Raw genomic sequence first — 11556 nt, 5'->3', positions numbered from 1 at the left:
TATGTAGTCCTTGTGTTTTAGCAGGGCTCTGGTCATGATGCTTTTCAAAAGAGGACCAGGCTTTAAAGTGCAAGTAGAATGGAGTACATTCTCAGTTGATCCAGGTCGTATGCTTGCAAAGATGCAATGTGTTTTACGAACCTACAGCAGGACTGCCTCCACAAATATCCTCTTCATCCTTGATTGAAAAGGTGTCTGGGGTCTGCTGCTTTACACATAAAGAAGGAAACACACACAAGACACTCTTTCATTTGCACAGAATAGTTGTTAATCCCCCACTTACGACACATTGAATCATAAAGGTGTTATATATCCAAGAGTGTATGCTGGAGTTGTAACAGAGGAAGCCTCTCTTTTGGATGGTGAATGAGAAGATGATTTCCAACCTGCACACTCAGCTCCTCGTGGCAGACCAGCCACTCGCCGCGCTCCAGGCTCTTGGCCGCGCTGTGGTCCGCAGACAGCGAGTTCAGGGCCCCCACTTCTGACGCGGTCAAGAGGGTGTCATGGCCGTCCCCCGCCAGTGGGCCCTCCCCTTTACCGTAGACGCTCAGGATCTTCAGCTCCCCGCTGTGACTGGACATGTGGGAGGAGCCAGGGGCGTCCACACCCAGACTCTCTGAGGTGGAGCCGCGTTGCGTGCTACAATCCCCAAAGGCATCGCAGTCTTCTGCAGAGGGTGAAAAAAGACAATAAAGAGTAATTGTTTTGATACATTATTTCCATAAAAGGAGGAAGTGTGTATTTGTACACGTGAAAGGAACTATTTCAATGTATGTGTAAGCAACATTGACCCAGAGGGTTTAAAATGTGTCCTGCAGACACAGATTCACACTTTTGGAGAGGGACATCTCCTCCAGCACCCTCCTCCCTAGACTCAAAGCTCAAGCGGGTGACCAGTTGGAGGAAACTCAACGAACACCAGCGCAAAATGATCTGAGCACAACATGATATGCGAGACAAGCGCAATTACTCAATTTTAACAATAACAAGTGACAACGTGTCCTTCCCTGTAAGCTGATCAGCTATTATATACATCGTGAATTCATTGATGTTTGAGAATGATAAACCAGCTCATGTGGCATCTGTCTTGAAACCCTTCTGGGCTCTTGACTGATTTAATCTATGAAATGCAACTCCCAAGTTTGACTCGTGTTCTATCAGGGCGCTGGTCATGATGCTTTTCCAAAGAGGACCAGGCCTTTTAGCGCAGGTAGAATCTAGCATCAGCCTAGCCCTAGAATCTATGCTGCCTCGAATCTACCACATCAAAATTATATGTACTCAAGTTTGAAAGTACACACCTTCACTTTTAAAATGGGGCTGCAAAGTCTTTAAGGATAGCTGTGTGCCTACAGTAGGCGTTTCCAGGTGGTCTGTCTGGCAGGCAACATCCCTTGAGAGAAGCTGCTGAATGTAAGCACTTGATGAGCTGGCCTGTGTAGAGACAACAAGGTCAAAATAGGACTCAATTCATTACTTTGTATATATTCCAGGTGCCTGTTGTAAGAAGATATAAGATAAGAAAGTTAAGTGAATTGCATTAGCCTAACATCATTTATTTGTTTACAAAATGTATGCATCTTAAAAGCTAATCTCACTATCTCAATACAATGACTTCAAGCTCTGCAAAAATCTGCTTATAACCCTTTGATTTGAATCAGGTGATCCCCCGGTTTTCAGAGGTGCACACTCATTCAGAACGGTGATCCAAATAACAAAGAGGTGGACAACACTCGCGTTACTGTGTGTGCGCGCGCGCGCGTGCGTGCGTGCGTGCCTGTGTGTCTGTGTGTCTGTGTGTGTGTGTGTGTGTGTGTGTGTGTGCAAATACCTGATGCCATCTACCTTTACATTACCAACAGTAACTGGGCTGTGCTGTACAGCCATTGCTTCACCAACATTATAACGCTAAAGAGGTAACCATATACAGTAAAGCAACACAATGATATGGCGTTAGTTAACTTACTTTTTCGAGGTTTGTAGCTGAGCCATGGAGAGTTGGTACTGATCCAGACTTGATTATCAGACGTTGAGCAAGTCCAGCTCTGTATTGGCCCAAGTTGAGGAAGCAGTCGTCAGTGAAATGTTTGGCGCAGACGGACGCATTTCCAGAAACAATAAAATTAATCCACTGGTTCTTCAGAGGCTCGGAGGAAGGAACTAAAAATACAGTTTTGTGTTCATTTGAGCATTCAAACACTGAGCAACTGCCATACTTCGCTCGTTTGCGAGCCATGTTGTCGTCGTCTTCTTCTTCTTCTTCTGAATTTATTGGCGTCATGCAAAACGATATGGAGCATTACCGCCACCTACTGTTTGGTTTGGTTTGGAGATTCTTCTTCTTCTTCTTCTTCTTCTTCTTCTTCTTCTTCTTCTTCTTCTTCTTCTTCTTCTTCTTCTTCTTCTTCTTCTTCTTCTTCTTCTTCTTCTTCTTCTTCTTCTTCTTCTTCTTCTTCTTCTTCTTCTTCTTCTTCTTCTTCTTCTTCTTCTTCTTCTTCTTCTTCTTCTTCTTCTTCTTCTTCTTCTTCTTCTTCTTCTTCTTCTTCTTCTTCTTCTTCTTCTTCTTCTTCTTCTTCTTCTTCTTCTTCTTCTTCTTCTTCTTCTTTTTGGTTTTATTGGCAGTTGGCAAACAAACATGTGCATTACCGCCACCTACTGGTTTCTTTATGCGTCTTTATTTACTATTGTAACCCTGAGTTACCCGGATTTCATATTTTCTTTATCAAATGTGTTTCTTTTAGATATCCAAATACGTGCCTATAGCATCTATCTCCTGAAATCTTCCTTAATATATTCACCAACTCATATCTTTCTTTAATTTCTGCCAACTTATCCTGCATTTGTCGTCTCTCTACTTCATACTTCCTACAGCTGTTCATCACATGATCTACAGTTTCCTGCTCCTCACAATGATCACACCTCCCTGTGTCATGTTTTCCAACAATAAATAACGATGCATTTAGCCCTGTATGTCCAAATCTCAGCCTTGATGTTACGGTTTCTTCCCTTCTGCTCCTTCCTGTTCCCCTGGCCTCTCCTACTTTCCTCTGAATTTTATAAAACCACCTTCCCTTCCTCTCCTCCTCCCACCTCTTCTGCCATTTCTCCTTCATTTTCCTTTTAACTATGTTTTTACCCTCCATCTTGCTGATATTTATGCGTAATTCAATTTCTTCACATTTTGTTGCCTCTTTTGCCACCTTATCTGCCACCTCATCCCCTCTCACTCCAATATGTGCCGGTACCCACACAAACACCACTGTTATACCCATCATCTCTATTCTATATAAAATCTGTTTTATCTCTATTAGAATGTCCGGCCTGCTATCCGACTTACTGCTCTGTAGACTGGTTAGAACTGAACTTGAGTCCGAACATATAGTTACTCTTACTGGTCTAGTTTCCTCTACCCAATGTATTGCCAATAATATTGCAATCATTTCTGCTGTATACACCGATACTTCATCACTGACCCTTTTACCCACCCGCACCCGAAACTCCGGGACCCAAAATGCCACTCCTACTTTACTTTCTGCACTCTTTGATCCATCTGTATATATCTTTACATACCCATAGAACTCATCAATATACTCCTGCACTCTTATGGCATTACAAACAAACTCTCTATCTTTATTTTTCCTTTCTAAAATTGTCAGATCTACTGTAGCATCTGGAAGAATCCAGGGTGCGAGTGCTTCTTCTTCTTCTTCTTCTTCTTCTTCTTCTAATTCAACTTAATTTCTTTAAGATTCAATATCAGTTCCCTTCTCTCAGCATCATATTTTTGACAATTATAAAGCATTACATGTTCTAAAGTTTCTTCTTCATTACAATATTCACATCTTCCCGGATTGTGTTATCCTATTTTAAATAATGTACTGTTTAATCTTGTATGACCAAAGCCTAACCTGGATATTATTGTTTCCTCTTTCCGGGTTCTCCCCATGCTTCTCATCACGCATACTTTTCTTTGAATTCTGTGTAACCACCTTCCTTTTCTCTCTTCTTCCCGCTGCTTTTGCCACCTTTCTTCCAATTAATACTTAATTTTAGATTTAATTTCCGTTTTATTAAAGGGAACCATGATGTCAATATGATTCATTTTCGTTGCTTCCTTTGCACATTTGTCAGCTACTTCATTTCCTTTGATTCCTATATGCGCCGGTATATTATACTTGGTCCCATCATTTGAATTTTATGTACCGTAATGTTTGCTGCATTTCAATTCAAACATCTGGTCTTCCCTCTGATTTGTTATTACTTCAAGCTGATTAATGAAGAACTGGATTCAGAGCATATTACATATCAAAGGTCTCACCTCTTCAACCCATTGTAATGCGAACAAATTTACCGTCATCTCTCCTGCATACACCAACAGTCTATCACTGATTCGTTTGGAAATTTTAATGCTGAACTCTGGAACCGAATTTGTTAGCTGAGTTCTTTGAAGCATCTGTATAAATTCGATCCCAACTATAATAGTTACTATCTATATATATCTTTATTACTTGTTGGTGTAAAATAAATTCCTTATCTTTGTTCTTTTTGTCAAGCAATGTGAGATCACCAATAGGATCAGAAATTATCCATGGATGTATTACTGAGAGTGGTACCTTTGGACAAATATTTATTTCATTAACTTCAAGTTATTTTGCTTTCTGCTCAATTATTTATCCAAAACTTTTTGTTTCTCTTCTCTCTTTTTCCCAACATTGTTTCAGTATATCTTGTATTGGATGATCTTCATTATGACCTTTTAAATTAACCCAGTAGTTTACAGATAGCTGTGTTTTCCTTAATTCCAGTGGCATTTCTCCCATTTCCACTTGTAATGCTGATGTTGCGGTCGTTCAAATAGCACATGAGAATAGTCTCAAAGCCTGATTTTGAATATTATCTAACCTTTTCAGAGATGTGTGTGCTGCAGATCCAAACTCTATACAACCAGAATCTAATACTTATCTGGTTAATCCTACATAAATGTTTTTAGTGAAGTTCTCTCTATTTTCTTAATGTGTACATTCCATGTAATTCTTTCATCAAACCGTAAACCAAGAAATTTGAGTTGTTGTACTCTCTCCAATTCTTGAGCACATAATCTAAGTTTTAAATTACCAACAATTATTTTCCTTGTAAAGAACATTGTCTTTGTTTTATCTATGGAAAATTTATATCCCCACTTAAACGACCATTCTTCTATTTTAATAATAGCCTATTGTAGTTTCTTCACAATAAATTCCAAATTCCTACCCTTCTGGTTTTGAGCATCGATGGAGGTTATACGTTATTAACTATGCATAAGAACAAAAGTAAATAAACAAAATCATATAAATAGAAAACAACAGATAATAAAACAAACCCTAAATTAATAAATGAAAAAAATAAATAAATTATAGTCTGTCAAATAAACCTGTTGCTTTTGGGTATGCCATTACATGTTTCCATGCTGGTGATCTGAGTGTGGAAAAGGAGAGTAAACCCTCCAAGGTCGGGCTTATTTGACCCAATGCTTTAACATTTTCCAACAGCTCTCTTCTCTCCAAATTGTATGCTTCACATTGCAGTAAAACATGCTCCACTGTCTATCTTCCATTACATTTTGGACAGACCCCTGTTTCATGTTTGCCTATGATGTTCATGGTTAAGACATGTGTGCCCTATGCGTAGTCTTGTGATGATAACCTCACATCTTCTGTTCCAGTAGCCATGTCTCCTTGTTACCACCTGCCTCTGAATTCTATGCAGGAACCAACCCTTATTTTCCCTATCCCATTGTTCTTGACACACCTTGTTGATTTCTGATTTAATTATTGTTTTTGAGCCATGATGTCTCTCCAGGCGATAACTATTGGTGTGCTCAAGACATCTCGGAGGGGCCTCTACGAATTCTCTTTTTTGCGTACGAAATTTCCTTTCCTAACGAGATGACCCGGAAGTACTTGGAGGAAAGGTGGGTTGAATTCTAAAAATGATTAGGAAAGGAGCCTTGATGCATCCTTTAACCCTCCTTTAGCATAGGGTACTCCTGAGAAACCTTTACGAAAGGAAAGGAAACATGACACCGACGAAGTTAACCGACTCTAGGCGAAGACGCAAGAGAGTCGCAGTAAAGCAGAAGAAGAGAAGGAAATACAATAGATAATGGATACCAATTGCAGAAACATATTATTTGATTATTTGAGTTATTAAGCACACAATATAGCCTACACCACTAAGAAAATAAAATGCTGACTTCACATTTAAGAAACACTACCGGGGGCAGTCAATTTCAACATCAACATAAATGTAGCCTCTTTTTTATTTATCATGTGAATTGATGAACGGCCTAGAGTCCCAACTTCGGAAAACTGTAGTTCCATGCTAGAGACACTAGAAGTAAGCAATACTTGCCGTCGCGTACGTTGGCGTTAGTTTGGAAAAGTGGCGAATTTGCCAATCTTGGTGTTCTCTGGCAAATGCCAAACGTCCTGCACGGTGTTGGGCTGTAAGCACAACCCCCACCTGTGGACGTCAGGCCCTCATACCACCCTCATGGAGTCTGTTTCTGACCGTTTGAGCAGACACATGCACATTTGTGGCCTGCTGGAGGTCATTTTGCAGGGCTCTGGCAGTGCTCCTCCTGTTCCTCCTTGCACAAAGCATGGAGGCGCTGGTAGCGCCTCCATGCTCTGGACCCTACGCTGACCGACACAGCAAACCTTCTTGCCACAGCTCGTATTGATGTGCCATCCTGGATGAGCTGCACTATCTGAGCCACTTGTGTGGGTTGTAGACTCCGTCTCATGCTACCACTAGAGTGAAAGCACCGCCAGCATTCAAAAGTGACCGAAACATCAGCCAGAAAGCATAGGAACTGAGAAGTGGTCTGTGGTCACCACCTGCAGAACCACTCCTTTATTGGCGGTGTCTTGCTAATTGCCTATCATTTCCACCTGTTGTCTATTCCAGTTGCACAACAGCATGTGAAATTGATTGTCAATCAGTGTTGCTTCCTAAGTGGACAGTTTGATTTCACAGAAGTGTGATTGACTTGGAGTTACGTTGTGTTGTTTAAGTGTTCCCTTTATTTTTTTGAGCAGTTTATAAACCCTGTTTACGTAATTACTAGTCAATTTAAAGGATTTCCATACATTCTCCTTGGACCTAGAGATAACTTCCATCCTCTCTAATTGAAAGATGTTGTGATGGTTCATTTGTAACTGTTTGGTTAGATCCCTTTAACTGTCTTGCGGCCATGTCCACTTCACACATTTTGTGTATTGCAATTTAACTTGGTCTGTCCTCTGGCAAATCCTAAACTCCACGATAGCAACTCACCCTCAACTTTGTATTTACCCACGATGTGAACATTACCTATAAGAATCATGTAAACCTATCGTCTCATTGAATGTATGCTCGGTAAGTTTGCTGCCTCTATCTTCCCATGATCAAGCTCTAAAATGTAATCAAATATTTGCGGTCCGAAGTGTACGAGAACTAAGTTCTTCATCACAAAAATCAATAATTGGAAAGCGTTTAATCATGATATTTTTTATTAAGCAGTAATAACTACGGGTCAGAGGTCACAAACAAAGCGTCCCGTTACCCCGTGTGCTTGAGCATGGGCACGCGCAAACTACTTGGGTCGCTGTAGCTGGCGTTGCACTGCAGACACACGCAGGGCTTCTAACCGGAGTGAGTCCTCATGTGGATCTTCAGCGCAGAGCTATGACTGAAGCGCTTCGTGCATTGGTCACAGCTGTAGGGCTTCTCGCCGGAGTGAGTCCTCATGTGGATCTTTAGGGTACCTTTCTGACTGAAGCGCCTCGTACATTGGTCACAACTGTAGGGCTTCTGGCCGGTGTGAGTCCACATGTGGATCTTCAAGGCGGAGCCACGACTGAAGCTCATCGTGCATCGGTCACACCTGTAGGGCATCTCGCCGGAGTGAGTCCTCATATGGGTCTTCAGGGCGCAAACATGACTGAAGCGCAACGTGCATTGGTCACACTTGTAGGGATTCTCCCCGGAGTGAGTCCTCATGTGGACCTTCAGCGCCCCGTTCTGACTGAAGCACTTGATGCAGTGGGCACACTTGTACGGCTTCTCCCCGGAGTGAGTCCTCATGTGGACCTTCAGGGACCCGCTCTGACTGAAGCGCTTTGTGCATTGGTCACACCTGAACGGCTTCTCCCCGGAGTGAGTCCTCATGTGGACCTTCAGGTAGCCTTTTCGACTGAAGCACATCATGCATTGGTCGCACACGTACGGCTCCTCGTGGGTGTGGATCATATTGGCATCGTTGGGAATAACCTTTCCACACAAGACACCAGGCCGGCCCTTGCGGCCGCCCTGATGCCCAGTCAGCTCCTCAAGGCGGACGAGCCGTACGCTGCAGTTCAGGCTCTTGGCCACGCTGTGGTCAGCGGCCAGCGACCTCAAGGCCTCCAGTTCTGACGCTGCAAAGAGAGTGTCATGGCCGTCCACCGCCAGTGGGCCCTCCCCTTGTCCGTAGACGCTCAGGATGCGCAGCTCCCCGTTGTGACTTGACATGTGGGAGGAGCCAGGGGCGTCCACACGAAGACTCTCCGAGGTGGCGCCGCGCTGCGTGCTGCAGTCTCTGATGTCATTGTCTTCTTCAGAGAGGAAAACAAAGAAAGAGCGAAAATAATGGTTTTAATTCATTATTTATACAGTTTGTTCTTTGTACACACTTGTGTGTATTGGAAGAATTATATTTTGACATTCTTTCTTTCTAACTTTTATTTTTGGATTCATGCACTTTCCTTGTCCTCTTGGGTTGGTAAGGGTCAAAGGTTGTTGCCTCATCACCCGTTTTACCAATACTGTAGTTATAATGGGAGTCAGAGCTGATACAGCATTCCTGACACCGGTTTGCCATGAAGAAGATGTGAATCATTCTACTATGAACTGTATAAGTAGTCCTCGTGTTTTAGCAGGGCTCTGGTCATGATGCTTTTCAAAAGAGGACCAGGCTTTTTAGCGCAGGTAGAATCGAGTACATTCTCATTTGATCCAGGTCGTTTACTTGCATGGATGCAATGTGTATTACTAACCTACGGCGGGCATGCCTCCACCAATATCCTCTTCAACCTTGATTGAAATGGTGTCTGGGGTCTGCTGCTTTCCACATTAAGAAGGTAACACACACAAGACATATTCTTTCATTTGTACAGAAAAGTTGTCAAACCCCACTTACGACACATTGAATCATAAAGGTGTGTGCTTGCTATGGATGTGTGCTGGAGTTGTAACAGAGGAAGCCTCTCTTTTGGAGGGTGAATGAGAAGATGATTTCCAACCTGCACACTCAGCTCCTCGCGGCAGACCAGCCGCTCGCCGCGCTCCAGGCTCTTGGCCGCGCTGTGGTCCGCAGACAGCGAGTTCAGGGCCTCCACTTCTGACGCGGTGAAGTGTGTGTCATGGCCGTCCAACGCCAGTTGACCCTCCCCTTTTTCATGGACGATAAGGATCTTCAGTTCCTCCCTGTGACTGGCCAAGTGGGAGGAGCCAGGGGCGTCCACACCCAGACTCTCCGAGGTGGCGCCGCGCTGCGTGCTACGGTCTCCAAAGGCATCGCAGTATTCTGCAGAAGGAGAAAAAAAAAAAAAAAGCCAGAAAGTAATTGTTTTAATACGTTATTTACATAAAAGGAGGCAGTGTGTATTTTAGGGATCGACCGATACCGATTTTTTTAGGGCCGATACCGATATTTTTTCATCAGCCTTAGCCGATACGCCGATACCGATTTTTTTTTTTTTCTTTTTTTTTTTAAAGAAACATTTATTGAACTTCAATATAAAAAACAATATTTAACAAATAGTAAAAACAGGTGAAGTAGAACAAGTAAGAACAAGTAGATGAACAATATTTAACAAATAGTAAAAACAGTTGAGGTAGAACAAGTAAGAACAAGTAGATGAACAATATTTAACAAATATTAAAAACATCGATCCCTAGTGTATTTGTACACGTGAAAGAAACTATAACAATGTATGTGTATGTAACATTGACACAGAGGGTTTAAAATGTGTACTGCAGACACAGATTCACATTTTTGGAGAGGGATGTCTCCTCCAGCACCCTCCTCCCTAGACTCAAAGCTCAAGCTCAAACCAGATGGAGGAAACTCAACGAAAACCAGCGCAAAATGATCTGAGCACAACATGACATGCTAGACAAACGCAATTACTCTATTTTGACAATAACAAGCGAGAACGTGTCCTTCCCTATAAGCTGTTCAGTTAACATTTATACATATTGAATTCATTGATGTTTGGGGACGATAAACCTGCTCATGTGGCATCTGTCTTGAAACCCTTCTGGGCTCTTGACTGATTCCATCTTTGAAATGCAACTTCCAAGTTTGACTCGTGCTTTAGCAGGGCGCTGGTCATGATGGTTTTCAAAAGAGGACCAGGCTTTTCAGCGCAGTTAAAACCGAGTACATTCTCAGTTGATCCAGGTCGTTTGCTTGCAAGGATGCAATGTGCATTACCTACCTACGGCTGCCATGCCTCCACCAATATCCTCGTCAACCTTGATTGAAATGGTGTCTGGGGTCTGCTGCTTTACACATAAAGAAGGAAACACACACAAGACATAATAATTTATTTGGACAGAATAGTGGTCAAACCCCACTAACGACACATTGAATCTTGAAGGTGTGTGCTTTCTAGGGGTGTGTGCTGGAGTTGTAGCAGAGGAAGCCTCTCTTTTGGATGGTGAATGAGAAGATGATTTCCAACCTGCACACTCAGCTCCTCGCGGCAGACCAGCCGCTCGCCGCGCTCCAGGCTCTTGGCCGCGCTGTGGTCCGCAGACAGCGAGTTCAGGGCCTCCACTTCTGACGCGATGAAGAGGGTGTCATGGCCGTCCAACGCCAGTTGACCCTCCCCTTTTTCATGGACGATCAGGATCTTCAGTTCCTCCCTGTGACTGGCCATGTGGGAGGAGCCAGGGGCGTCCACACCCAGAATCTCCGAGGTGGCGCGTGGCTGCGTGCTACGGTCTCCAAAGGCATCACAGTATTCTGCAGAAGGCAAAACAAATTACAAAGTAATAGTTACAAATAGTTACATAATTTGCATAAATGGAGGCAGTGTGTATTTGTACACCTGAGAGAAACTCTTTAAATGTATGTAACATTGACACACAGGGTTTAAAATGTGTACTGCTGACACAGATTCACAGTTTTGGAGAGGGACGTCTCCTCCAGCACCCTCCTCCCTAGACTCAAAGCTCAAGCGGGTGACCAGGTGAAGGACACTCAACGAACACCAGCGCAAAATGATCTGAGCACCACATGAGATGCGAGACAAGCGCAATTAATCTATTTTGACAATAACAAGCGGGTAAGTTTCCTTCCTTGTAAGCTGATCAGCTAACATTTATACATTTTGAATACATTGATGTTTGAGAATGATAAACCAGCTCATGTGGCAACTGTCATGAAATCCTTCTGGGCTCTTGACTGACTCCATCATTTAACTCCCAAGTTTGACTTGTGTTTTATCAGGTCACTGGTCATGATGCTCTTCCAGAGTGGACCAG

General features: G+C 43.0%; 1 protein-coding gene and 1 pseudogene across 1 annotated transcript; both read right to left on the bottom strand.

The window, feature by feature from the left end:
• Positions 1-221: 221 nt before the first annotated feature.
• On the bottom strand, positions 222-2475 carry LOC132455413 (uncharacterized). The gene is made up of 3 exons (XM_060049287.1): positions 1970-2475; positions 1305-1437; positions 222-670 (listed from the first exon to the last, which is right to left on the bottom strand). Exons 1-3 carry the CDS (start codon positions 2282-2284, stop codon positions 306-308), a joined length of 813 nt encoding a protein of 270 aa, XP_059905270.1. The 5' UTR covers positions 2285-2475; the 3' UTR covers positions 222-305.
• Positions 2476-10575: 8100 nt separating this feature from the next.
• Positions 10576-11556, bottom strand: part of LOC132455506 (uncharacterized) — a 103611-nt pseudogene continuing 102630 nt past the window's right edge.

This window comes from Gadus macrocephalus, chromosome 4, assembly GCF_031168955.1.
Source record: "Gadus macrocephalus chromosome 4, ASM3116895v1".
NCBI lineage: Eukaryota > Metazoa > Chordata > Actinopteri > Gadiformes > Gadidae > Gadus > Gadus macrocephalus.
Note: the sequence above shows the minus strand (reverse complement) of the source record. Positions and strands in the feature narration are given on the sequence as shown.